The 24,025-nt window shown below is 43.6% G+C and overlaps 1 protein-coding gene across 1 annotated transcript in view; it reads right to left on the minus strand.

Moving 5' to 3' along the window:
* Positions 1-24,025, minus strand: part of LOC124545877 (collagenase-like) — a 179,044-nt gene that overhangs the window by 79,021 nt on the left and 75,998 nt on the right. The window contains exon 6 of the mRNA XM_047124837.1: positions 509-675. Within this exon, the coding sequence (XP_046980793.1) occupies positions 509-675 (167 nt within the window). The remainder of the gene's footprint in view (positions 1-508; positions 676-24,025) is intronic.

The following is a 24,025-nucleotide window of genomic DNA, read 5'->3' on the forward strand; positions in this document are numbered from 1 at the left end:
TATCAGGGGCCAGTTTACTAGTTTAATTTAATTCTAAAAAGGCTGCAGAACAAACGGCTAAAATAATAAATTCCCAGAATCAGACAGCGAGAATCGTTTAAAATAGTTGCGTAAAATTTTCCAGGCTCACATTCTGTCGTCAAAGCTAGAACCTAGTGGTTTGTCTTAGCTAGTTCAAGTTTTTACGTACGCAGTTCCAGGCTGTTGTTCATTGTTGGAGAAGGTGCACAACGAATGGTGGGTGACTATATGGTAAAATGAAAGTCTATAGCTGAAATTTTGCTCTATTTAAGTGTGTTATTGTCCTTTCTGTATTTGTTGCAGATGCTATGAAAACAAGTAGAAGCCATCAGCTTCGAAATGGTCATCTCCTTCTCTCTCTCTCTCTCTCTCTCTCTCTCTCTCTCTCTCGCTCGCTCGCTCTCTCTCTCTCTCTTTCTCTTTTGGTGCGTTCGTGTGTGTGTGAGTGTCAGTTGCATCTAAACGGAGAGACATATAAGTGACTCACAGTTGAGAACTGCGGAAGTTTTCAGAAATACGACAGCTATATCGTCATTGGTGCGCTTGTCAGAATAAAGAGGATGAGTTTTCACCCTCTTGCCCTCGATGAGCTGCCTGTGGGGGTTCTGGACTAGCAGCTCCACGCTTCCCAGTTGTACCAGCCACGTTTTGTACCTGAAGTAGAGAGAGGCGAACTTTTGTTAAGTTTGAAGTATCTTCTACATTGACAGCAACTGTCAAGTATCTACATCGTAAACGTTCATTAGTTCCTGTGTAATTTAGTGCACACTCCCAGAGGCTACATCCGAATTTCAGAAACTGAACAGGATGTTATGGGAAAATGGTGACTGGAAGTAAGGTTAATTTGATTAATGTAATTTGCATACACGTGCGAATAGCTACATAGTTCTAATTATCACCTCCAAACTAAAATGAAGTTGCATAGTTTTTACACTACTGGCCATTAAAATTGCTACACCACGAAGGTGACGTGCTACAGACGCGAAATTTAGCCGACAGGAAGAAGATGCTGTGATATGCAAATGATTAGCTTTTCAAAGCATTCACACAAGGTTGGTGCAGGTGGCGACACCTACAACGTGCTGGCATGAGGAACGTTTCCAACCGATTTCTCATACACAAACAGCAGTTGACCAGCGTTGCCCGGTGAAACGTAGTTCTGATACATCGTGTAAGGAGGAGAAATGTGTACCATCTGCACGAACAGTTGGACGACGTTTGCAGCAGCATGGACTATCAGCCCGGAGACCATGGCTGCGGTTATCCTTGACGCTGCATCACAGCAGCAGCGCCTGCGATGGTGTACTCGACGATGAATCTGGGTGCACGAATGGCTAAACGTCATTTTTTCGGATGAATCCAGGTTCTGTTTATAGCATCATGATGGTCGCATCCGTGTTTGGCGACATTGTGGTGAACGCACATTAGAAGAGTGTATTCGTCATAGCCATACTGGCGTATCACCCGGCGTGATGGTATGGGGTGCCATTGGTTACACGTCTCGGTCACCTCTTGTTCGCATTGACGGCACTTTGAACAGTGGACGTTACATTTCAGATGTGTTACAGCCCGTGGCTCTACCCTTCATTCGATCCCTGCGAAACCCTACATTTCAGCAGGACAATGCACGACCGCACGTTGCAAGTCCTGTACGGGCCTTTCTGGATACAGAAAATGTTCGACTGCTGCCCTGGCCAGCACATTCTCCAGATCTCTCACCAATTACAAACGTCTGGTCAATGGTGGCCGAGCTTCTGGCTCGTGACAATACACCAGTCACTACTCTTGATAAACTGTGGTATAGTGTTAAAGCTGCATGGGCAACTGTACCTGTACACGCCATCCAAGCTCTGTTTGACTCAATGCCCAGGCGTATCAAGGCCGTTATTACGGCCAGAGGTGGTTGTTCTGGGTACTGATTTCTCAGGATGTATGCACCCAAATTGCGTGAAAATGTAATCACGTGTCAGTTCTAGTATAATCTATTTGTCCAATGAATACCCGTTTATCATCTGCATTTCTTCTTGGTGTAGCAATTTTAATGGCCAGTAGTGTAGATGGTTTACTGGCAAATGTCTGTAGTCGCTCATGCACCCAGAGCCACCGCGCCTTAGGTGTGAGTGCTACTCTAAATAAAAAAACTTTCGTAGCCTGAGGACTCATTCAGCTGTGCCGCCATTCTGTCGGTGTCGCCATAATCAGGGCGAATGATGGTCCATTGAGTTTCAATGAAATCATGACAAGCCGATCGACAACGGTCTGTCTGCTAGCTGCTTGCTGACCTCAAAGTCAAGACGCAGCCAACTACAGCTGTGGTTTGCCTATTGGGACATCACAGATGAGGAGATAACGGCTGTGCTGCCAGCGCTCCTCCAACGAGGGTCATTCGCAGACGACCTCCGAGCTGTCTTCTATACACTGCCCAAATGGGACGCATTCACAAAGCCCCCCTCCCCTCCCCCCATCAACTCGTGAAGATTTGCTGCGGTCCTGGTCGACCCATGGTGTGTTACCAGGGCCTAATCTTCACAACAACCAACATCCTGGAACACACAGTCACCCATTCTCACCTAAACACGCCACTGGCACTCTGCGAGAACGCTGAGTGTGGGGCCGCACTGAAGCACAGATCGGCTGAAGCAGGCCAAGCCTGCACATGTCAATGCTGCCGCCGGCAACACAACACACTGGCCACGGAGCACTGACCTGCGCTTCCGACATCACAACTCGATACTGAGGCGCCTCAGTACGTCCTCACGGCACATGCTTGTTGTACTCAACAAGTCGCTGGAAGTCTCTGCAGAAACATTGAGCCGGGCTGCCTCTATAACCGTTCATAATTGCGAAGGTGTTGCGCTGCAGGATTTTGTGGATGAACTGACCTTTCGGTTATGTCCTATAAAAATCAGTAGGATTCATGTCGGGGTATTGAGTAGACAAATCATTCGCTCGAACTGTCCAGAATGTCCTTCAAACCGAACACGAACAATTGGGCCCAGCGAAAATTCTATCGTTGTTTGGAAGTATGAAGTCCATGAAAGGCTGCAAATGGTCTCAAAGTAGCCGAAAATACCATTTCCAGTCAACGATCGGTTCATTTGCACCAGAGGCTCCTACCATTATGGAGCCACCACCAACTTGCTCAGTGCGTTTTGGCTTCGTGGGGTATGCGCCAGACTGGGACCCTACTACCAGCTCTTACCAAATGAAACAAAGACCCCTCTGACCAGACCACCGTTTTCCAATCGTCTAGGTTGAAACCAATGTGGTCACGAGCCCAGGATAAGTGCTGCAGGTGAGGTCGTGCTGTTAGCTATAGCACTCGCGTTACTCGTCGGCTGCCAGAGGCCATTAACTCCACATTTCACCTCCCTCTCCTAACGGACACATTCAGCATATACCTCACATTGATTTCTGCTATTATTTCAGGCAGTTTTGCTTGTCTATTAGCACTGATAACTCTACGCAAGCGCCGCGGCTCTCGGTCGTTAAGTGAAGGCCATCGTCCACTGGGTCGTTTGTGGTGTGATGTAATGGATGAGATTTGGTATTCTCGGCACTCTTTTCACACTGTGGATCTGAGAATAGTGAATCCCTAACAATTTCCGAAATGGAATGTCCCAAGCGTCTAGCTCCAATTACCATTTCGTGTTCAGTGTCTGTTACTTCCAGTTGTGCAGCCGTAATCACATCGGACACCTTTTCACATAAATCATCTGAGCACAAATGACAGCTCCGCCAAAACACTGCACTTTTATTCCTTGTGTACGTGATGTTACAGTCATCTGTATATCTACATATCGCTATCCCATCGTTTTTTTCACCTCATTGTAGATAGGGCTGTTTTTTTAACGCCTCTGGATGTTTCTCCGGATCACATTCCCACACTCGTTGCTCGGCCCCCGCACAAATAGTCAAATGATTGAAATGGCTCTAAGCACTACGGGAGTTAACATCTGAGGTCATCAGTCCCCTAGGCTTATAACTACTTAAACCTAACTAACCTAAGGACATCACACACATCCATGCCCGAGGCAGGATTCGAACCTGCTACCGTAGCAGGCGCTCTGTTTCGGACTGAAGCGCCTAGAACCGCTCGGCCACATCGGCCGGGATGAAAAGTCAGGACAACCTCCTGGATCGCAATAGCACCACAGCAGACTATTAGACAAGCCAAAACAAAATGGTGCATCTAACTGATAAAATGGAGTACCGTACGATAATTCTTTTTCTGCAGTTGAAGGGGAACAATGCTGCAACAACCCGTGCTGAGTTGCTGGAATTCACGGCAAAAATGTACCAAAAAAAAACAATACTGTACAGTTCTGAGGTGGCGCAGGTGCTTCCAGTGTGGTCAGCTAAGCCTGAATAACGAAGAATCAGATATCGCTAGAGAACTGGAGGACCTGGAGCTCGGAGACTGGTGTAACGCAATCAGCGCAGTAGTACTTTATGAGTGTGTCACGGTGAAATTCTAACAGATGATGCTAGTAAAGAGCAGACCGTCAAATAGCACACTACCAAAATCTCCAGAGAAGGTTAGGGGAAGCTGTCAAGATGAAGCTGTCCAAGCCAGTCTTTTTTTCTACATGACAACAACCCGACTCGTACTGCACAGAACAGTGACGCACGCTGCTTCTAAGGGCTACCAAATTTCGCCTCAGCCACTCGACATTCTTGTTGCATAGCATATAGTGATTTCTTCAAGTTTCCTCAAATGAAAGTACAATTGCGTGGCGGACACTTGCAGTATGAGCACGGATAGTTTTCCAGGTGGAACATTTCCTGAAAAGCCAAACTGCAGACATCTGCAACCAAGATCACTTCCGAGTCATCTATTCTTGGGAAAAATATCGCACTAAATGGTGAATTGAGGGTGTTTAAAAGAAGTGTGAGGTATTCATGTAGAGCAAGTATTGGTCAGAAGTAGATGGAAAGTTCCTAAAATGAAACATCCGGCAACCGACACCTATAGTTTACTTGTAATGAGTAATGTGTAATATTCCGTGGTGTTGCCAGGAATCACAAGGAATCGCGTAGTAAATCACAGCAATATTGACATGTAGGCAGATACAAAAGCGCGAGCAATAGTGGAAATGAGACATCTTTATCGCTTCAGTATTAGTGCGTTGGCAGGAACTTTCCGCGACAAATTCATAGAGCAATACATTTAACCAAACACTTAAGAGATGCTATTAACACCGATTTCAGTGCAGTGAATTATCACAGCTTCTGGAGAACGCCACTCATTCAGAAAGACAGCGACTGTGGATTATGCACCACAGGGTACCATCTCGTTTTCCAAGGATCGTGCGGCAGTACCTCTCTATAACTTTTCTTGGGCGACGGATTAGTCGAGGTGGAGGTCCAGGAGCACGACTTCCCATTCCACAGGAAGGTTTCTGGCTATGGGGACGCTTAAAGGCACCAGTGAGTTCCCAACCCGACAATAACGTGCAAACGTTAAAGGAGCATATGGCCTATGCATGTAATGCTATCCGAATGGAGCCAGTTGCATTTGAAGGAGTGAGTGATTCTCTGCGAAGAAGGTTCGAAGTGTGCGCCAAAGCACACGGTAATCACGCGCAGGGCTACCTACAGTATCTGCTTCAGTCTAGTGAAGTTGGCAGCCGATTTTCTAAAAATAAACATTTTTTCAGAGGTCTTGATAGGTATTCTATGATTCTAGAGTTCTCTGTACAAAAATTTGAATAGTTCTACAGAATTTCGCGAAGAAAACAATAGTATTAAGGAAAAATTTGATCTGGTAAAAAAATATATTTACCAATTTGCCAAAAAAAATATGATCACAATTCAGGATAGCTCCCCAAGAGTTCTACAGGAAACCACTATGACACACACATTTATTGAACAGATAATAGTTTATGAGATAATTGCAATAATGAGGATCCCATTCTCACTACATAAAATATGCAAAATCGCTCTATAGTTCTGATGACAGCTCTGGATAGCGCCCAAACATTTTTATTGAAAACCCTAATGACTTTTTTGTGCAAGTAATAGTTCATGAGGTAACTGAGATAATCAGGGACCCACTTACATTAAATTTAAAAAAATCGAACAACAGTTCTGATCACAGTTCTGAATAGTACCCCAAGAGTTCTGCCGAAAATGGTAGGTTAAATCCTTGCTCGAAATCTAAAAACTTTGTACTCTGGTGACAGAGACGTTCGACCGCTAACTGGTTAGCCATCTGTGCAAGATTAGAAGCCGAATTTTTTCGTCGTCTAATTTAAGTTAGCCATTTAAATTATAACTTCGCGATGCTTGTAATGACTGTAGTAACGCAAATTTAATTTGCTATGCGAAGCGTTCTGGGATCTGAAGTACTAAGGAGATGCTGAGGCAGGAATTCAGGGTGATCGTATAATTTATTTACTGGAGGAGTGAAAAATTTATTTTCACGTTCGGAGGACGGCATAACCACACACCAACAATCAGACAACAAAGAACACGTTAAATAAGAAGGATGTGAGGAGTATACGCAACAACGCTCACCTCGCTGTGTTAGTTTGTAGTTAGTATGTTATTGGAGTGGACCCACGTCATTGCAGTTACGAAACAAGAATTTTCTTCATAAAAGATTACGTTAGGGTTTTCGACAGAACTCTTGCGGTGCTATCCAGAGCTTTGAACAGAGCTGCCATCAGAACTGTCATCGGAACTCCAGCGCGATCTCGTAAGTTTGTGTAATGATGATGGGTCCCTCATTAATGTGTGACAATCTGGGATGATAATGGCATTGAAACAGAGGATGACATGCGTAAAGCTGAAATACTAAACACCTTTTTTCCAAAGCTGTTTCACAGAAGAAGACCGCATTGCAGTTCTTCCCTTAATTCCTCGCAAGAACGAAAAAAATGGCTGACATCGAAATAAGTGACCAAGGAATACAAAAGCAACTGAAATCACTCAACAGAGGAATGTCCACTGGACCTGACGGGATACCAATCCGATTCTACACATAGTACGCGAAAGAACTTGCCCCCCTTCTGACAGTCGGGTACCGCAAGTCTCTACAGGAACGGAAGGTTTCAAATGATTGGAAAAGAGCACAGATAGTTCCAGTTTTCAAGAAGGGTCGTCGAGCACTTGCGAAAAACTATAGGCCTATATCTCTGACTTCGATCTGTTGTAGAATTCTAGAACATGTTTTTTGCTCGCGTATCATGTCATTTCTGGAAACCCAGAATCTACTCTGTAGGAATCAACACGGATTCCGGAAACAGCGATCGTGTGACACCCAACTCGCTTTATTTGTTCAAGAGACCCAGAAAATATTAGATACAGGCTCCCAGGTAGATGCCATTTACCTTCACTTCCGGAAGGCGTTCGATACAGTTCCGCACTGTCGCCTGATAAACAAAGTAAGAGCCTACGGAATATCAGACCAGCTGTGTGGCTGGATTGGAGAGTTTTTAGCAAACAGAACACAGCATGTTGTTCTCAATGGAGAGACGTCTACAGACGTTAAAGTAACCTCTGGCGTGCCACAGGGGAGTGTTATGGGACCATTTCTTTTCACAATATATATAAATGACCTATTAGATAGTGTCGGAAGTTTCATGCGGCTTTTCGCGGATGATGCTGTAGTATACAGAGAAGTTGCAGCATTAGAAAATTGCAGCAAAATGCGGCAAGATCTGCAGCGGATAGGAACTTGGTGAGAGTCCTTAGAAAATGTAGTCCATCAACAAAGGAGGTGGCTTACAAAACACTCGTTCGACCTATACTTGAGTATTGCTCATCAGTGTGAGATCCGTACCAGGTCGGGTTGACGGAGGAGATAGAGAAGATCCAAAGAAGAGTGGCGCGTTTCATCACAGGGTTATTTGGTAAGCGTGAAAGCGTTACGGAGATGTTTAGCAAACTCAAGTGGCAGAGTCTGCAAGAGAGGCGCTCTGCATCGCGGTGTAGCTTGCTGTCCAGGTTTAGAGAGGGTGCGTTTCTGGATGAGGTATCGAATATATTGCTTCCCCCTACTTATACCTCCGGAGGAGATCCTAGTAGCCCGAGGAGATCCCGAGGAGATATTCCTAGTATTTTGAGCTCTTGTCGGCTGCTCAGAACTGCAATCATGATTTTTTTCGTGAAATTATGCGGAACTATTCAAATTTTATGCAATGATCTCTGGAAGTATAACGTATCTGTCAGGAGCTCTGAAAAAAGTGTATATTTCTCGAAATTCGATGCCAGTTTCACATTACTGTTTACTCCTATCTAACTTAAGGGTGGCAGTGAGAGAACAGATTGACTCATATCTAAAAGGTATTGGTTTCTGGACGTATTTTTACAGGAACTTTTTTTCTGGTTTTTCTCTATCCAGACAGACCCGTACAGGACCTGCAACATGCGGTCGTGCATTATCCTGCTGAAATGTAGGGTTTCGTAGGGATCGAATGAAGGGTAGAGCCACGGGTCGTAACACATCTGAAATGTAACGTCCACTATTCAAAGTGCCGTCACTGCGACCAAGAGGTGACCGAAACGTGTAACCAATGGCACCCCATATCATCACGAAGGGTCACAAATACACGCTTCCAATGTGCGTTCACTGCGATGTCGCCAAACACGGATGCGACCATCATGATGCTGTAAACGGAACCTGTATTCGTCCGAAAAAATGACGTTTTGCCATTCGTGCACCCAGGTTCGTCGTGGAGTACACCATCGCAGGCGCTCCTGTCTGTGATGCAGCGTCAAGGGTAACCGCACCCATGGTCTCCGAGCTGATAGTCCATGCTGCTGCAAATGTCGTCGAATTGTTCGTGCAGATGGTTGTTGTCTTGCAAACGTACCCATCTGTTGACTCCGGGATCGAGACGTGGCGGGTAAGATGCCTGTCATCTCGACTGCTAGTGATACGAGGCCGTTGGGATCCAGCACGGCGTTCCATATTAACCTCCTGAACCCACCGATTCCATATTCTGCTAACAATGATTGGATCTCGACTAACGCAAGCAGCAATGTCGCGATACGATAAACCGCTATCACGATAGGCTACAATCCAACCTTTACCAAAGTCGGAAACGTGATGGTACGCATTTCTCCTCCTTACACGAGGGATCACAACAACGTTTCACCAGGCAACGCCGGTCAACTGCTGTTTGTGTATAAGAAATCGGTTGGAAACTTTCCTCATGTCAGCACGTTGTAGGTGTCGCCACCGGCGCCAACCTTGTGTGAATGCTCTGAAAAGTTAATCATTTGCATATCACAGCATCTTCTTCCTGTCGGTTAAATTTCGCGTCTGTAGCACGTGATCTTCGTGGTGTAGCAATTTTAATGGCCAGTAGTGTACAATGCATAACACATATTTCCTCCATCCCATCAACAGCGTGCCCGCCTATTTGATCAAAAGTAGCTAGAACCTACGTACTAGCAGACATTGATATTGGGTTTGTCTTCCAGTCTAAAGATACACCGTATTCAGAAGGAAAAATCATGACTGGAGGTAGCAAAAAACAGTTAATTTAGAAAAAAAAACGTTACTTAGACATCGTCCCGAAGACGAAACCTTTGCTATTACTATCATTTAAAAACAGTTCCTCTTCCACTCGCTAATGGAGCGAGGGAAAAAGGACTTTTTACATGCTTCTGTACAAAACCTGATTTCTCTTATTTTGCCTTCGGCTTATTTAAGCGAGATGTGCGAGAGGTGTTTAGAAAGTAACTCGGCCAACTTCGGTCGAAAAATGTGGGATTTGTTGTGACACATCGTGGAATATTACCGTTTCAGCCAATTAAGTTTCATACCGTTCTGATAGATGGCAGCACTATATGTAGCCTTGAAAACGTGGTCTGTAACGGAGGTGCGTTCCAAACAGAGAACTGTCACCGAGTTTCTTTTGGCGGAAAATGAGAGCATCACAGATATTCATAGACGCTTGCAGAATGTCTACAGAGACCCAGCAGTGAACAAAAGCACGGTGAGGCATTCAGCGAGACGTTTATCATCATCAGAACGAGGTCGCACAAACCTGTCCGATCTTCCGCTTGCCAGCCCGCCACACATAGCTGTGACTCCTGCAATGTTGGAACGTGTGGAGATTCTCATTTGAGATGATGCAAACGAACTTCTCATTATTCATGACAACGCAAGGCCTCGCACAAGGCCACGCACCCAAGAGGAGCTCAACTACATTCGACTGTTCTTCCCCATCACACTGGAGTCAGTATCTCGCACCTTCCGACTTCCAACTGTCACGCCCAAAGAAGTATGCACTCCATAGGAAGCAGTACGTGCAGGATGGGGAGGTTATTGACTCAAAAAGATGCTGGCTATGATGTCGATGAGTAAAGTGGTCCGATGTGGGCGCACACGTCCTCCAGTAAGATGGCGTAAGGCCGTCGCGTCAAACGGAGATTATGTTGAATAACAGGGTTTTATGAAACTTCCTGGCAGATTAAAACTGTGTGCCCGACCCAGACTCGAACTCGGGACCTTTGCCTTTCGCGGGCGAGTGCTCTACCATCTGAGCTACCCAAGCACGACTCACGCCCCGTCCTCACAGCTTTACTTCCACCAGTACTTCGTCTCCTACTTAGGGTTTCATAGTCGGAAGATTGGCGAATAATATGGTGTATTGGAATCCTTAATAAAATCAACTTGCTTTCTTAAAAAATATGTGACGCATTACTTATTGACCGTCCCTTGTAGAATGATGAAGTAGGATCATTCCATAATTTGTCGTAAATACCGGTTCTCTAAATTTTTTCAATAGTGCTTCCCAAAAATAACTTCTTCTTCCCTCCAGGGATTCCCATTTGAGTTCACGGAGCATTTCTGTAATACTCGTGTGGTGGTACAAACTACCGGCTATAAATCTAGCAGCACATCTCTGAATTACTTCAATGTCTTCCTTTACAACGACGTTGTGGCCGTTCCAAGCACAAGAGCAACACTCGACTTGTATGAGTGTTCTGTACGAGATCTTCTTTATAGATGAGCTAAATTTTCCTGGGACTCTCTCAATAAATCGAAATAGACCATCACTGTTCCTACAACTGACGTTGCCTGCTCATTGCATTTCGTGTCATTCTGCAATGGGTGTCGATCGAAAATCTGTCAATAAAACTACGTAATTATTCGTTGTCGCCGTTTCCATTATGTAAACATTCTTATGAAAGGACACATAAGCCATGTATGTGGTCTTATGTTGGCTGTTCCTTGCTATTTATCTCGATAATACTCGTTGGTAACTATGTCACCGAATTACACTTTCTCCTACTCCACAGACCTGTTGTTTTGTGTCAAAGATACCGCAGCGCTGGCAGTGTGGGTGTCTCGTCAGTTTTGTTGTTGACGTGATACGGTCGGGATGAGATCATTTTTAAACATTTCTGTGAGCTGATGGATTAGTCGGCGAGATTTGTTCATACCGACTTCCAATTTCAGGCTTTGTGCTTAATGTGGCAAACAGGAGCACACGAAGTTTACCTCTGAACTTTTCCGACTACTGACTTTGTCGTATAACACGTTTCTTTAGGGATGTAGTCTAATACACACATTGCGGTTTGTAAGGGCCGAAATATAGATGCCGGCATCCACTGTAACATACACCGTCACCCACGATACCCCATGCAGTCCTTAGTAAATCCAACCAACCTGTAGACAGGATTCAGTGCTTTATAAGATCTTCATAAGGACTGAACAGCCTGTCTCCCAATCTGTTAGATCTATGTTATCTTCTGTAGGTAACTGTGTTAGCTAATCTCTTTCAACATGAAACAAAATATCTTTCCAACTGAACCGACGTATGCATTTTTTATGTGCTATATGTTTTTTATCAATGGTCTGACTCGCGTAACACACCACATTTTGGACGGAGCCAGTATGTTGACGCCTTCAGTCCTTTAAATGATATTCCGAATACTTTTACTATTCGTTATCAGAACACTTACTAATATTCTGCCATTTCTTTGGTGGAAACAATTCAGTATTGACTTGGTAGCAGGAAATTATTGTTGCTTATGGAAACCTGAAATGTTATAACACACTCCTCAGCTATCGATGGCTAACTTTACTGCAGGCTTTCTCTAAAGCAACGTTCATCGTCCGGAATGTACAAAATATGTCTAACACAATCATAACAAAGACTTGTACTTCGTAAGGAAGAAATTCGATCTGTGATAGTTTCGTTGAGTCCACTACACTTCCAGTCAGGGGATGTCTGGAAGGATTTGTTTTAATATTGCCTCTACGACACGAGATATCAGTTGCGAGTCTACGCATAACAGTGTTATTGGACTGGTATCCGTTATTCTTTTCCTTTTGTAACTGGAAAGAAGTTCGATTAATCTGCGTTATTTATCAGCGTACAGGTGTTTGCATCGTTGTTTCTTCCTCGTTACTTCCGTGAATTCCTTCTTGATGACTGGACAGAACGTTTAATTACTCTACCGGCCATTAAAATTGCTACACCAAGAAGAATTTCAGATGACAAACGGGTATTCATTGGACAAATATATTTATACTAGAACTGACATGTAATTACATTTTCACGCAGTTTGGGTGCATAGATCCTGAGAAATCAGTACCCAGAACAACCGCCTCTGGCCGCAACAACGCCTTGATACGCCTGGACATTGAGTCAAACAGAGCTTGGATGGCGTGTACAGGTACAGCTGCCCATGCAGCTTCAACACGATACCACAGTTCATCAAGAGTAGTGACTGGCGTATTGTGACGAGCCAGTTGCTCCGCCACCATTGACCAGACGTTTTCAGTTGGTGACAGATCTGGAGAATGTGCTGGCCAGGTCAGCAATAGAACATTTCCTGTATCCAGAAAGGCACGTACAGGACCTGCAACATGCGGTCGTGCATTATCCTGCTGAAATGTAGGGTTTCGCAGGGATCGAATGAAGGGTAGAGCCACGGGTCGTATCACATCTGAAATGTAACGCCCACTATTCAAAGTGCCGTCAATGCGAACAAGAGGTGACCGAAACGTGTAACCAATGGCACTCCATACCATCACGCCGGGTGATACGCCAGTATGGCGATGACGAATACACACTTCCAATGTGCGTTCACCGCGATGTCACCAAACACGGATGCGACCATCATGATGCTGTAAATAGAACCTGGATTCATCCGAAAAAATGACGTTTTGCCATTCGTGTACCCAGGTTCGTCGTTGAGTACACCATCGCAGGCGCTCCTGTCTCTGATGCAGCGTCAAGGATAACCGGAGCCATGGTCTCCGAGCTGATAGTCCATGCTGCTGCAAACGTTGTCGAACTGTTCGTGCAGATGGTTGTTGTCTTGCAAACGTCCCCATCTGTTGACCCAGGGATCGAGACGTGGCTGCACGATCCGTTACAGCCATGCGTATAAGATGCCTGTCATCTCGACTGCTAGCGATACGAGGCCGTTGGGAACCAGCACGGCGTTCCGTATTACCCTCTTGAACCCACCGATTCCATATTCTGCTAACAGTCATTGGATCTCGACCAACACGAGCAGCAATGTCGCTATACGGTTAGCCGCAATCGCGATAGGCTACAAACCGACCTTTATCAAAGTCGGAAACGTGATGGTACGCATTTCTCCTCCTTACACGAGGCATCACAACAAGGTTTCACCAGGCAACGCCTGTCAAAACTGCTGTTTGTGTATGAGAAATCGGTTGGAAACTTTCCTCGTGTCAGCACGTTGTAAGTGTCGCCACCGGCGCCAACTTTGTGTGATTGCTCTGTAAAGCTAATCATTTGCATATCACAGCATTTTCTTTCTGTCGGTTAAATTACGCGTCTGTAGCACGTCATCTCCGTGGTGTAGCAATTTCAATGGCCAGTAGAGTAAATTGTAGGGAATACGGTCTATTCCTAGGCTCCTGTGTTTGTTTAGTCATGATGTAATATAATGTTTATTTGTACAGTATCATGCTGTCGATATAATCATAAAATGTCACATATCTTTGTACAGCATTCTTTGTACAGCTATGAATTCTCGCTGAAGTTGTGTGGACTACCTGTTTAGCATTAAGTTATCTGACAGTGGGATAAGAAGCCGAATGCCGGTTCATAACGAACTAATAAATATTATTATGGAACATTAATATTTTGTATTTATGTTATTAATATGTCTATGTTCCTCCAAGAACCGACGCAATATTCCGTAAAGAAATTTAATACGAGGATTGTCCAGAAAGTACGTTCTGATCGGTCTTGAAATGGAAACCACAGTGAAAACCAGAAACGTTTTATTTGCAACAGTTAGGTATACCTTCCACCTACTTCTCTACATAAGCGCCACTCCAACTTCGAGTTTTGTCGTAGTGTTGTATCAACTTTCCAATATCCTTGTCATAGAAAGCAGCTGCCTGTGCTTTCGGGCAGTTATCTGCACTGGTCTGCAGATCGTTTTCTGTGGAGAAAAAACGTCTTCAGAGCCAGCGGTTCTTGTGAGCAGAGATGAGACTCAGGAGGAACCAATTACGGACTGTATTGTGGGTGATCAAACACTTCTCATCGGAAACGCTGCAGGAGCGTCTTCATTGCCCCTGCAGTGTGCGGCCGAGAATTGGCATGAAGAAGGAACTGCTCGACAGTTGTGTTATGTGGGCTGCATGGCACAGGTGAACTCTCTAACCAGGCCCTCATACTAGGCGGGAGTCGCTTTTCTCTACGCATCTTTAAGTGCTCACTGTTCACTCAAAACTGAAAAGAGCGACGCGACCCGGTCGACGGGCATCCTATAGACACTATCCAACACATCTGTCCAAAGCTTTACCGGATTTTCCCAGTGGTTTCCATTTCGCGACCGATCGGAACATACGTTCTGGACAACCCTCGTATATTTAGACAGGCTTTCACAGTGCCAAATACACAGTCCATTCCACAGCTCGAATGTAGCTTCAAGTATGTAAATGATATGGTCTTTAACCAACGAAAATGTAACAGTACTATTGTTGTTTGTAATAACACTGCCGCTTCCCTAGTAGTCTTCCTCTTGCACACAGAAGTTGTAGTTTGAACTTAGGTATTCACACATCTCTATTTTGTTAAAAATCGTTACCAGTATCTTGCGTCACATCCAAATCCGTAAGCTAACTATCGCCTATGCGAAACTCTTACAATAGTCTATTTTAACGTTGACCAACTCCACATTTTATGATGTAGCCTCAGGTGTTTAGTATTTCCAGCGCTTCCTTGTCAGTTTCCACAGTACTGACCACATGTGGAAGAATATGGCAGTTTCCTCTTGACACCGAGTCTCTAGATGTCCTGTCATTCCACTATTAAAGCACACCATATGTAGTCTCGTCCGTCTCCCATATCTGTTGCCTACAGTAAACTTGAACTACTCCCTCTGTTTTTGTTTTTTTTGTTTGTGGTTTTAGGGCGCAAAACTTCTATGGTCATTAGCGCCCAAACTCCCTCTGTGTACCTCTTTTTCTACGCGTATCTATTAATCAGTGTAGGCTACGAATTATGATTGAAATGTCACGGATGGTCTGTATGGTGACAGAATCAGATATTTTTTTGTGCAATACACGTCCACAAAACATCGAGTTGTTACTAGCTTAGTCATGGCTAGCTGTCCCAATATCACATAGCACTTGTTACCAGATGATACAGACCTGAATGTTTTAGCAGTAGTATTATGCGAGGAATAAAATGACACCTTTTTAATCTTGTGGAAGACAGTCGGTGTCGACAAACAGATCTATTGCCGATCAGTTCTATTTTTTGGCACTAATGTCATGATTCCTTATTGCAGCTCAGATTCTTCGATGGTAGTGTTAAGATAATAATGTAATCATACTAAAATTTGACCTATCTAGCACCCCACCAGCTGAGCTAAAGCTCCCACACATCTTTGTAGTACTTATGGATGCTATTTATCTCTCAACAGGGGGAAGTAACGTAACAGCAATGTGAATACAAGTTTCAGCATTCGCTCATCAACCACATTTTCCATATTTTTTCGTATTTTTTGTACTTTTAAGTATTTTCTATATTCTCCATATTTTTCCATATTATTTGTGTAAATCAGCAAGAATGCTGCTGTTACTTACTCTACCAAGTTTCTTCAGCATTCAACAGTGATATGAATTCCCCAACAAGCCAAAGAGAATCTAAAAAGTAGCTGCAGGTGCAGATGTTTCCCTTATTCTTATTCTTCTTTTTTTTCTTCTTCTTTCTCCAGATATCACCAGATATCAACCCAGAAAAACAGACCTCCATCAACACACAATGCTAATTGCGAAGGCCAACCTTCTATTCACTACAGCATACGCTAGACAACGGGACGTCGAGATGCTACATAAAAAACTTTATTTCTTTCTTTTACACAATATTATGAACTGTCAAAAGAATCAAATACAAATAATACTAATAATTCAATGACTAAAGAAACTATCACTTAGTCCGTTCAAAAGAAGACACAAGAATACATTGTGTGCAATATATTCTGCTAAAAGACACACATGGATGGAGCGGAGGTGGAGTTCTGAATTTATATATCTTGAACACACCTTTCTGCCTACTGATTCTTACAAAGAAACATCACTCTTTGATCATAAAAATGACATTCATTTGTATTTTCGGAATACAGTCCAACTATAACTCGTCTACCTTCATATGTACTCTACTCTAAAGAAACAAGGTGAAAGTAATGTACGGAATACTGATCAACTGCAACTATCAAAGCATCTACATGCACTAGTGACCAACAATGTATGTATGTAACAGATGGAAATAATAATGATATTCGAGGAACTGGTTTTATCCTGCTCTAAATGTACATAGCTCTGTTTTGCTCTTTCTGTTGCCATCAAAGATTTTATGAATACTAAAGATTTAAAATGTAAGTATCTAACAGATGAAAAATGATAATAATGTTTGAGGAACTGACCTTACGAATATGTTAGCCAGGTGGAAGTAAAAGATCACTTCCAATGGCTGTATGGTGCACAACCGTCTGTGGTACAAAAAAGCATATTCGTTTCGTTACTGCACGTATAATCGCCACACTAAAGTACTACTGTTTTGTCAAAACCAGTATTCGAAGAAGTACTAGAAGATATAAAAAAAGTCGTGTCTCAACACAGGAGCCCAGCAATAGATCATATCCCCTATACTTTAATGAAATTTTCTGCCCAGTCGTCAAGAAAGGGTCCACAGATGCAGCGAGGAGGAAACTACGCCACAGCACTTGTGCTCCGATAAACACCCTGGAATAATCGTTAGTCCTTCCAAAGAAAAAAAGAATAACGTTATCATACCAACAACGTTGTTACATTTAGGTTATCAAATCATTCCTGGTGTCATAGGGGAAAGATTAACACAAAATCTTACAAATATCATCATGTTGGAACAGACTTTGTAGTGCACTCAACAAAAGCATCTTAGATGGAATTTCTTTCTTATGATAGACACGGCCTCCCCATGACAGTGTCAAGCATATACTTCAAGGCTGCTGAACATCGCTTTCTAGATATCGTTGGTTTGGTATTGTTGCATGCAATCAAGGCAGTTAGTTTCAAATGCACATTAGTCAATATCGATCGATATATTGACTCCAAGTACTTTATTTCTGAAAATGGCTGGTAACCGACGTAAGTTTTCAGAATACTGATGTTCGCACATCAAAAAAGTTTTGCATCACCCCGGTTCCAAGAACTCCTGGAGATAGAAGTAGACTGTGGATATTGTATCACAGACACAGTCCCTTTGACTGTTCAGAGATGTCACTAAACCCGCCCAAATATGTAAACAACCATGCATGAGCAGCGTCTATGAGGCAGAAGGGCTCTGACAGCAGATCAGTTCCACCAGGAAGGAGGTACACGGCTAGTGTTGTCTGTAGTTCAGCCATGCCTAGACGGTCAATATCGTTGTTCGATCGCGTCTACATTTTGCCAGGAAGGGATCAACAAGAAAAGTGTCCTGGCGTCTCGGAGTGATGAAAAGCGATATTCTTTGGACATGGAGCAGATACAGAGAAACAGGATTTGTCGGTAACATGGCTCGCTCACGCCACCCAAGGACTACTACTGCAGTGGATGACCGCTACCCACGGATTATGGCTCGGAGGAACCCTGACAGCAACGCCACCATGTTGAATAATGCTTTTCGTGCCGCCACAGGACGTCGTGTTACGATTCAAACTGTGCGCCATAGGTTGAACGATGCGCAACTTCACTCCCGACGTCCATGGTGAGGTCCTACTTTGCAACCACGAGACCGTACAGCGCGATACAGATGGGCCGAACAACATGCCGAATGGACCGCTCAGGACTGGCATCATGTTCTCTTCACCAATGAGTGTCGCATATGCCTTCAACCAGACAGTCGTAGGTTACGTGCTTGGGGGCAACCCGGTCAGGCTGAACGCCTTAGACACACTGTCCTGCTGTTTTAGGGTGGCATTATGTGGGGGCGACGTACGGCGCTGGTGGTCATGGAAGGCGCCGTAACGGCTGTCTGGTAGGTAAATGCAATCCTCCGACCGATAGTGCAACCACATCCGCAGCGTATTGGCGAGGCATCCGTCTTCATGGACGACAATTCGCGTCCTCATCGTGCACATCTTTTGCCTGACTTCCTTAGGGATAATCACATCGCTCGACTTGAGTGGCCAGCAAGTTCTCCAGACATGAACCCTATAGAAACATGCCTAGGATAGATTGAAAAGTACTGTTTATGGACGACATGACCCACCAACCACTCTGAGGGATCTACGCCGAATCGCCATTGAGGAGTGGGACAATCTGGACGAACAGTGCCTTGATGAACTTGTGGATAGTATGTCACGAAGAGTACAGTGGTGCATCAATCCAAGAGGACGTGCTATTGGGTATTAGAGGTACCAGTCTGTACAGAAATCTGGACCACCACCCCTAAAGGTCTCGCCGTATGGTGGTACAACATGCAAAGTATGGTTTTCATGAGCAATAAAGAGGGCATAAATGATGGTTATGTTGATCTCTATTCCAATTTTCCATATAGGTTACTGAACTCTCGGAAACGAGGTGATACAAAACTTTTTTTTGATGTGTGTAATAACAGTGGCAAATTTCTTCAGTTTCAGATATTCATATCAGATAAACAGTGGTAACATTCAACGAGTGTTCTTCGTCAGTGCTTCTATTGGAACAGGACATTTGTTTGCAAATCAGTGAGCTCTGACCGTAGATCAACTGCTGCATCATAAAGGTTATAGTCAAACAGTTTCTGGAATAGAAGAATGTCACTCTCAATGTTGTCAAGATCTGAAAACCGCTGGAAAATAAAAGTGCCTCACGAATATTTTTTCCGAAAGTCAAGGTTGACATCTTATTAGAGCAAAACTCTTAGAAGTGAAAATAAGAAAAGTTTTCATCTTACAGCTTCCTTTCAAACAATAATAACTTTCTCAGAAATATTTTGATGACTTTGTAGAGAATACGAGATTATTCTTTCCCTGAATTTTCAAGTTCTGGTCATTCAGGCGGATGTGAAGTCGACCAAAAATGACGACTTTGAGGGCCAGGCCACTGCACATGTTGTCGAACGTGGTATCCGTGAATCAACTCTCTTTCCACTGAGAAAATCATCTATTTCGTTTCGGAGCTTGTAAGAATGGGACAGGACTCTGCCACAGCTCAGCCACTTCATTGCTATGTGGTAGGGTAAGTCAAGGAACTCAGAATCAGTGTCGTCAACAAAAACGTAGAAGTGACGTTGATTGACCTCATGTCGCCGAATGAATTTCATAGGGGATACAACAGGATTTGAGAGAGTCTGTACGCAACATGACCCAAGAACACATCCGTAAATCACTGTGTGCAATGGTTTCCCGGTCTATATATCGGAGACGGGAGAAATTTAATGATGGAATTTTGATTTGCTGAAGTACGAGCGAAAGTTTTTGTGGCGGGTGGTCACGTTGTTGCTCGAAAACTTCCAAAGGGATCCTGAGTGGTTCACCATACACGTATTCTGCTGCGAAAGCTCCAGTGTCAGGCTTAACGGCTTCACATACTCCTAGTAACACCAATACTGAAGTAGATAGGTATCGTGTTCCATATTTTGCCAAGCAAATTGAAGTTGCCTGGCGGACTGTATAAACGGAAGTCGTGGTTCGGATGCGACCTGTGGGCCCTAGTTTCGAGAATCCTGATCTATACAACTATACAGAGTGTTCATATTAACTGAAGACATTGAAATATCTCGAAAACTACACATCGGATCAAGATAAGTTATAATTCCAATTTTCTTTTTTTTTTTTTTTTTTTTTTTTTTTTTTTTTTTTTTTTTTTTTTTTTTTTGTCTCGGAGGGGAGCATCCAACGATGTCACACTCGACCTACCAGCGCTCCATGTGTGCATGTGTGTAGGTGGCAAGGGAGACGGGGGTCAACTTTGAAATCTTCAATGGGAACCCCGTTATTTGTTGCAGATTACGATTCTACGGCAAAATCTACACACTTGTGATCTGAAGCATTTTCTTCGTTTCGCCACAGACGACGCTGTAATCGGAGGAATAGAAATGAGTACATAATTGAAATTTACGACATGCTAATGAATGGTTTTTGAATATGTAAAGGCAGGTAGGACCCCACCTCCATGTGGCGAGGGTAGGATAGGCCAGTATTTTATAACTTCTAATTAGAAACCCCATTCGCAACGTTGTATCCTCTGACATATCGAACAGGTCACCACTCGACGTGCCACCGCGGCCGTGTACTGAACTACGACGTATCTTAACAGGTAGTACACCGTGAACGGAGCTCACGTAATGTGCAGACGTAGAACAGGTAGCGGCTGTAAACATTACAATACTTGCGCAGTATTTATTGCCTGCACATCTACCGATCATTTGGACAACAGACGTCCAAGTGGAGGATGAGTATGCAACCACAGAAAAGAAAATAATTTAAATGATCCTGATCTACGGAGAACAAAGAGAAATGTTGAGGCTGCTTTTGCCTTGTACGCCGAACGTTTTCCAAGGAAAATTCGGTCTTCTTTTACAAGGTTGTGATAGCCTTTATGTGTGATGGCAGCCTACAGACCTGCAAAAGGAAACGAAGTAAACTTGTTACAGGAGAAGCTAATGAAAGACGAGGGTTTTTCGGAAAAAAAGAAAAGATCGGTCGCGAAATTCTGATGAAGCTTTGCACAGATGCGTTGGGCACTGTGTCAGTACACCCGTCGATCACATCATATCGCTCTTTTCAGTTCTGAACTCACAGTGCGAACGTAAAGATTGCTAGAAATTAGCGTCTTCCGCCAAGTATGGGGGCCTGGCGAAAGATTTCGCCTGCAGCTATGCAATCCACATAACACAACTGTCATGCGGTTCGTTCTACACGAAAATTCTCGGCCGCAGGGCAATAAAGATGCTCCTGCAGCGTTTTCGATGGGAAGTGTTTGATCACCCACAATACAGCCCGTAATTGGCAACCCCTGAGGTTCATCTCTGCTCAAATGAACCGCTGACTATGAAGGCAATTTTTGACACAGACAACAAGCTGCCATTCCAAGTGGACAATTGTCGAAAAGCACTGGCGACTGTCTTCTATAACGTGGGAATTGAAATTTTGGTACAACGCTACGACAGATGTCTAAGTCTGAGCGGTGACTGTGTAGAGAAGTAGCTGGAAGGTGTAGCTAACCGTTGCAAATAAAACAGTTTTGATTTTCACACTGTGTTTTCCATTTCGCGACCTACCGTTCCTTACTTTCCGAATAGCCCGCGTAGCTGTACTAACGGCAGTGCACCACAACCCACGGATAAGCGCCCAGCAATTACGCGGCTATTCCGGTATGTCTGTGGGCAGTATTGTCACACAATACTGTATCGTTATAAGTAGCATCCATACCACGAGTCACTACATTAAGAACGCAGAGGTGAAAGAAGAGGTGCATAACTTTCTGAACAGCATGGCGGCGAGCTGGTATGACATGGGCATACAAAAACTGCCACAGCGTCTACAAAAATGCATCGACAGAAATGGTGATTATTTTGAAAAATAGCTAAATGTTCAAGCTGCAAACTGATGTAAACCATTGTAGAAATAAACAGGTCTATGAACTTATAAAAAAATAGGAGACCTTACTTTTGGGATTACCCTCGTAATATAAAAGAGAAATGTTGTCCACAAAATCCTCGAAACCTTCTTGATAAGTTTGCTTCAGATTTTTACACGATACTCGAATAAACGTTCAGACAGACACAGGTTACACATTCCTGATATTGTGGTATATGAATAGACACTACATAAAGAGGAAATTTAGTCAGCAAAAAACTCGAAATGTTCCTGACCGATTTACTACAAATTTTTACATGATTTTCTAATACATATTCGGACGAACACAAACTACACATTTTTAAATATATACGGTCTATAAAAACCTATACTTATACTACCATATCAAAAGAAGTTTCTGTTTAACGTTGTTACCTAGAATCTCGAATAGTTTTTGATCGATTAACTTCAAATTTTTAGATGATGCTCTCATAAAATTCGGAAGCACGTGGGCTACAAATTTTTAATATACAGGGCGTCACATTTATCGTTTCAAGCAAATGTTCTTTAGCCATTAGGGAGACATCAATCAGCATGATGCCTTCGTTATAGCTTTGTTTTTTACAAAGATATGAACAGCGATATGACTTTTTAAATAGCACCCTGTATCTTTTATTCGGTAATTCATTTCCGCCCCTAAAGATCTATTCCAAAATGTATCCCAGTGTACCATTCACTGAAACACAACGTTATTAATTATATAACACAACACTGACTTTGACGCTCCCAGCGCTTAGTGCAGGTACTCGGGGTAATGGAACACATCCACGTGCTGACGTTGTCAGAGGACAAATGTAAACACAAGCAGAATGAAGTCATTCCGTCAACCATCGTCACTTGAAGAGTTATGTGAGTAGTATATACACTTACGAAGAGAAGGTAGAAATGCTACTCATATATGGGGAATGTAAGTTAGCAGAACAGTAATTGTAATATTTATGACGGTTACCTTTAGTACAGCAGTTTAGTCCTTTTAAATAGTGTTGTGTGGAGTAGGCATACTTTAAAGGCAGTCCTTCTACAAACTGCATCGACATACCGTTTCTTTTATTATTGTTGTTGAAGGTAGGCGAAATGCTATTCAGGCAGCGGAACTGCATAGAGAACGATATCCCAACAAGAACCCACCTTCCCGACGGATGTTTTCTCGTCTTGTTGCGACGCTTCAGGAAACGAGACGTTTCACCCCACGACAACGCAATCGCACAGACGAAGCTGCCGAAGTTACTGTTCTCGCTTCCGTTGCTATGAATCCACATGTGAGCACACGAAAGTTTGAACACGAGATTGGCATTCCTAAAACCAGTGTACACCGTACACTTACACGTCACCGGTCCCATTCTTACCATGTACAAATACATCAAGAATTGCATGGGAATGATTTCCAGAATGGTGTACAGTTCTGTCAGTGGGTACAGCAGCAAATCCTCGCCAACCCGAACTTCATCTCCAATGTTCTATTTACCGACGAATGTTCCTTGCCGGCCGCGGTGGTCTAGCGGTTCTAGGCGCTCAGTCCGGAACCGCGCGACTGCTACGGTCGCAGGTTCGAATCCTGCCTCGGACATGGATGTGTGTGATGTCCTTAGGTTAGTTAGGTTTAAGTAGTTCTAAGTTCTAGGGGACTGATGACCACAGATGTTAAGTCCCATAGTGCTCAGAGCCAATGTTCCTTCTTAAGCAGAGGAAAGGTAAATACAAGGGACATGCATTATTGGTACAGCGACAACGCACAATGGCTTAGACAGGTGGAACATCAGCGTCAATGGAGAGTTAATGCTTGGTGTGGGATGCTTGTTACTACAATTATTGGCGCTTACTTCATCAATGGTAGTCTAAACGGCACAGTGTATGCGAGCTCCCTCAGACGAATTCTTCCTCCTCTTCTGGATGAAGTGCCGCTAAAAACCAGAATCCTTATGTGGTATCAACATGATGGATGTCCATCACATAATGC

The sequence above is a fragment of the Schistocerca americana genome, chromosome 8 (assembly GCF_021461395.2).
Source record: "Schistocerca americana isolate TAMUIC-IGC-003095 chromosome 8, iqSchAmer2.1, whole genome shotgun sequence".
Taxonomy (NCBI): Eukaryota; Metazoa; Arthropoda; class Insecta; order Orthoptera; family Acrididae; genus Schistocerca; species Schistocerca americana.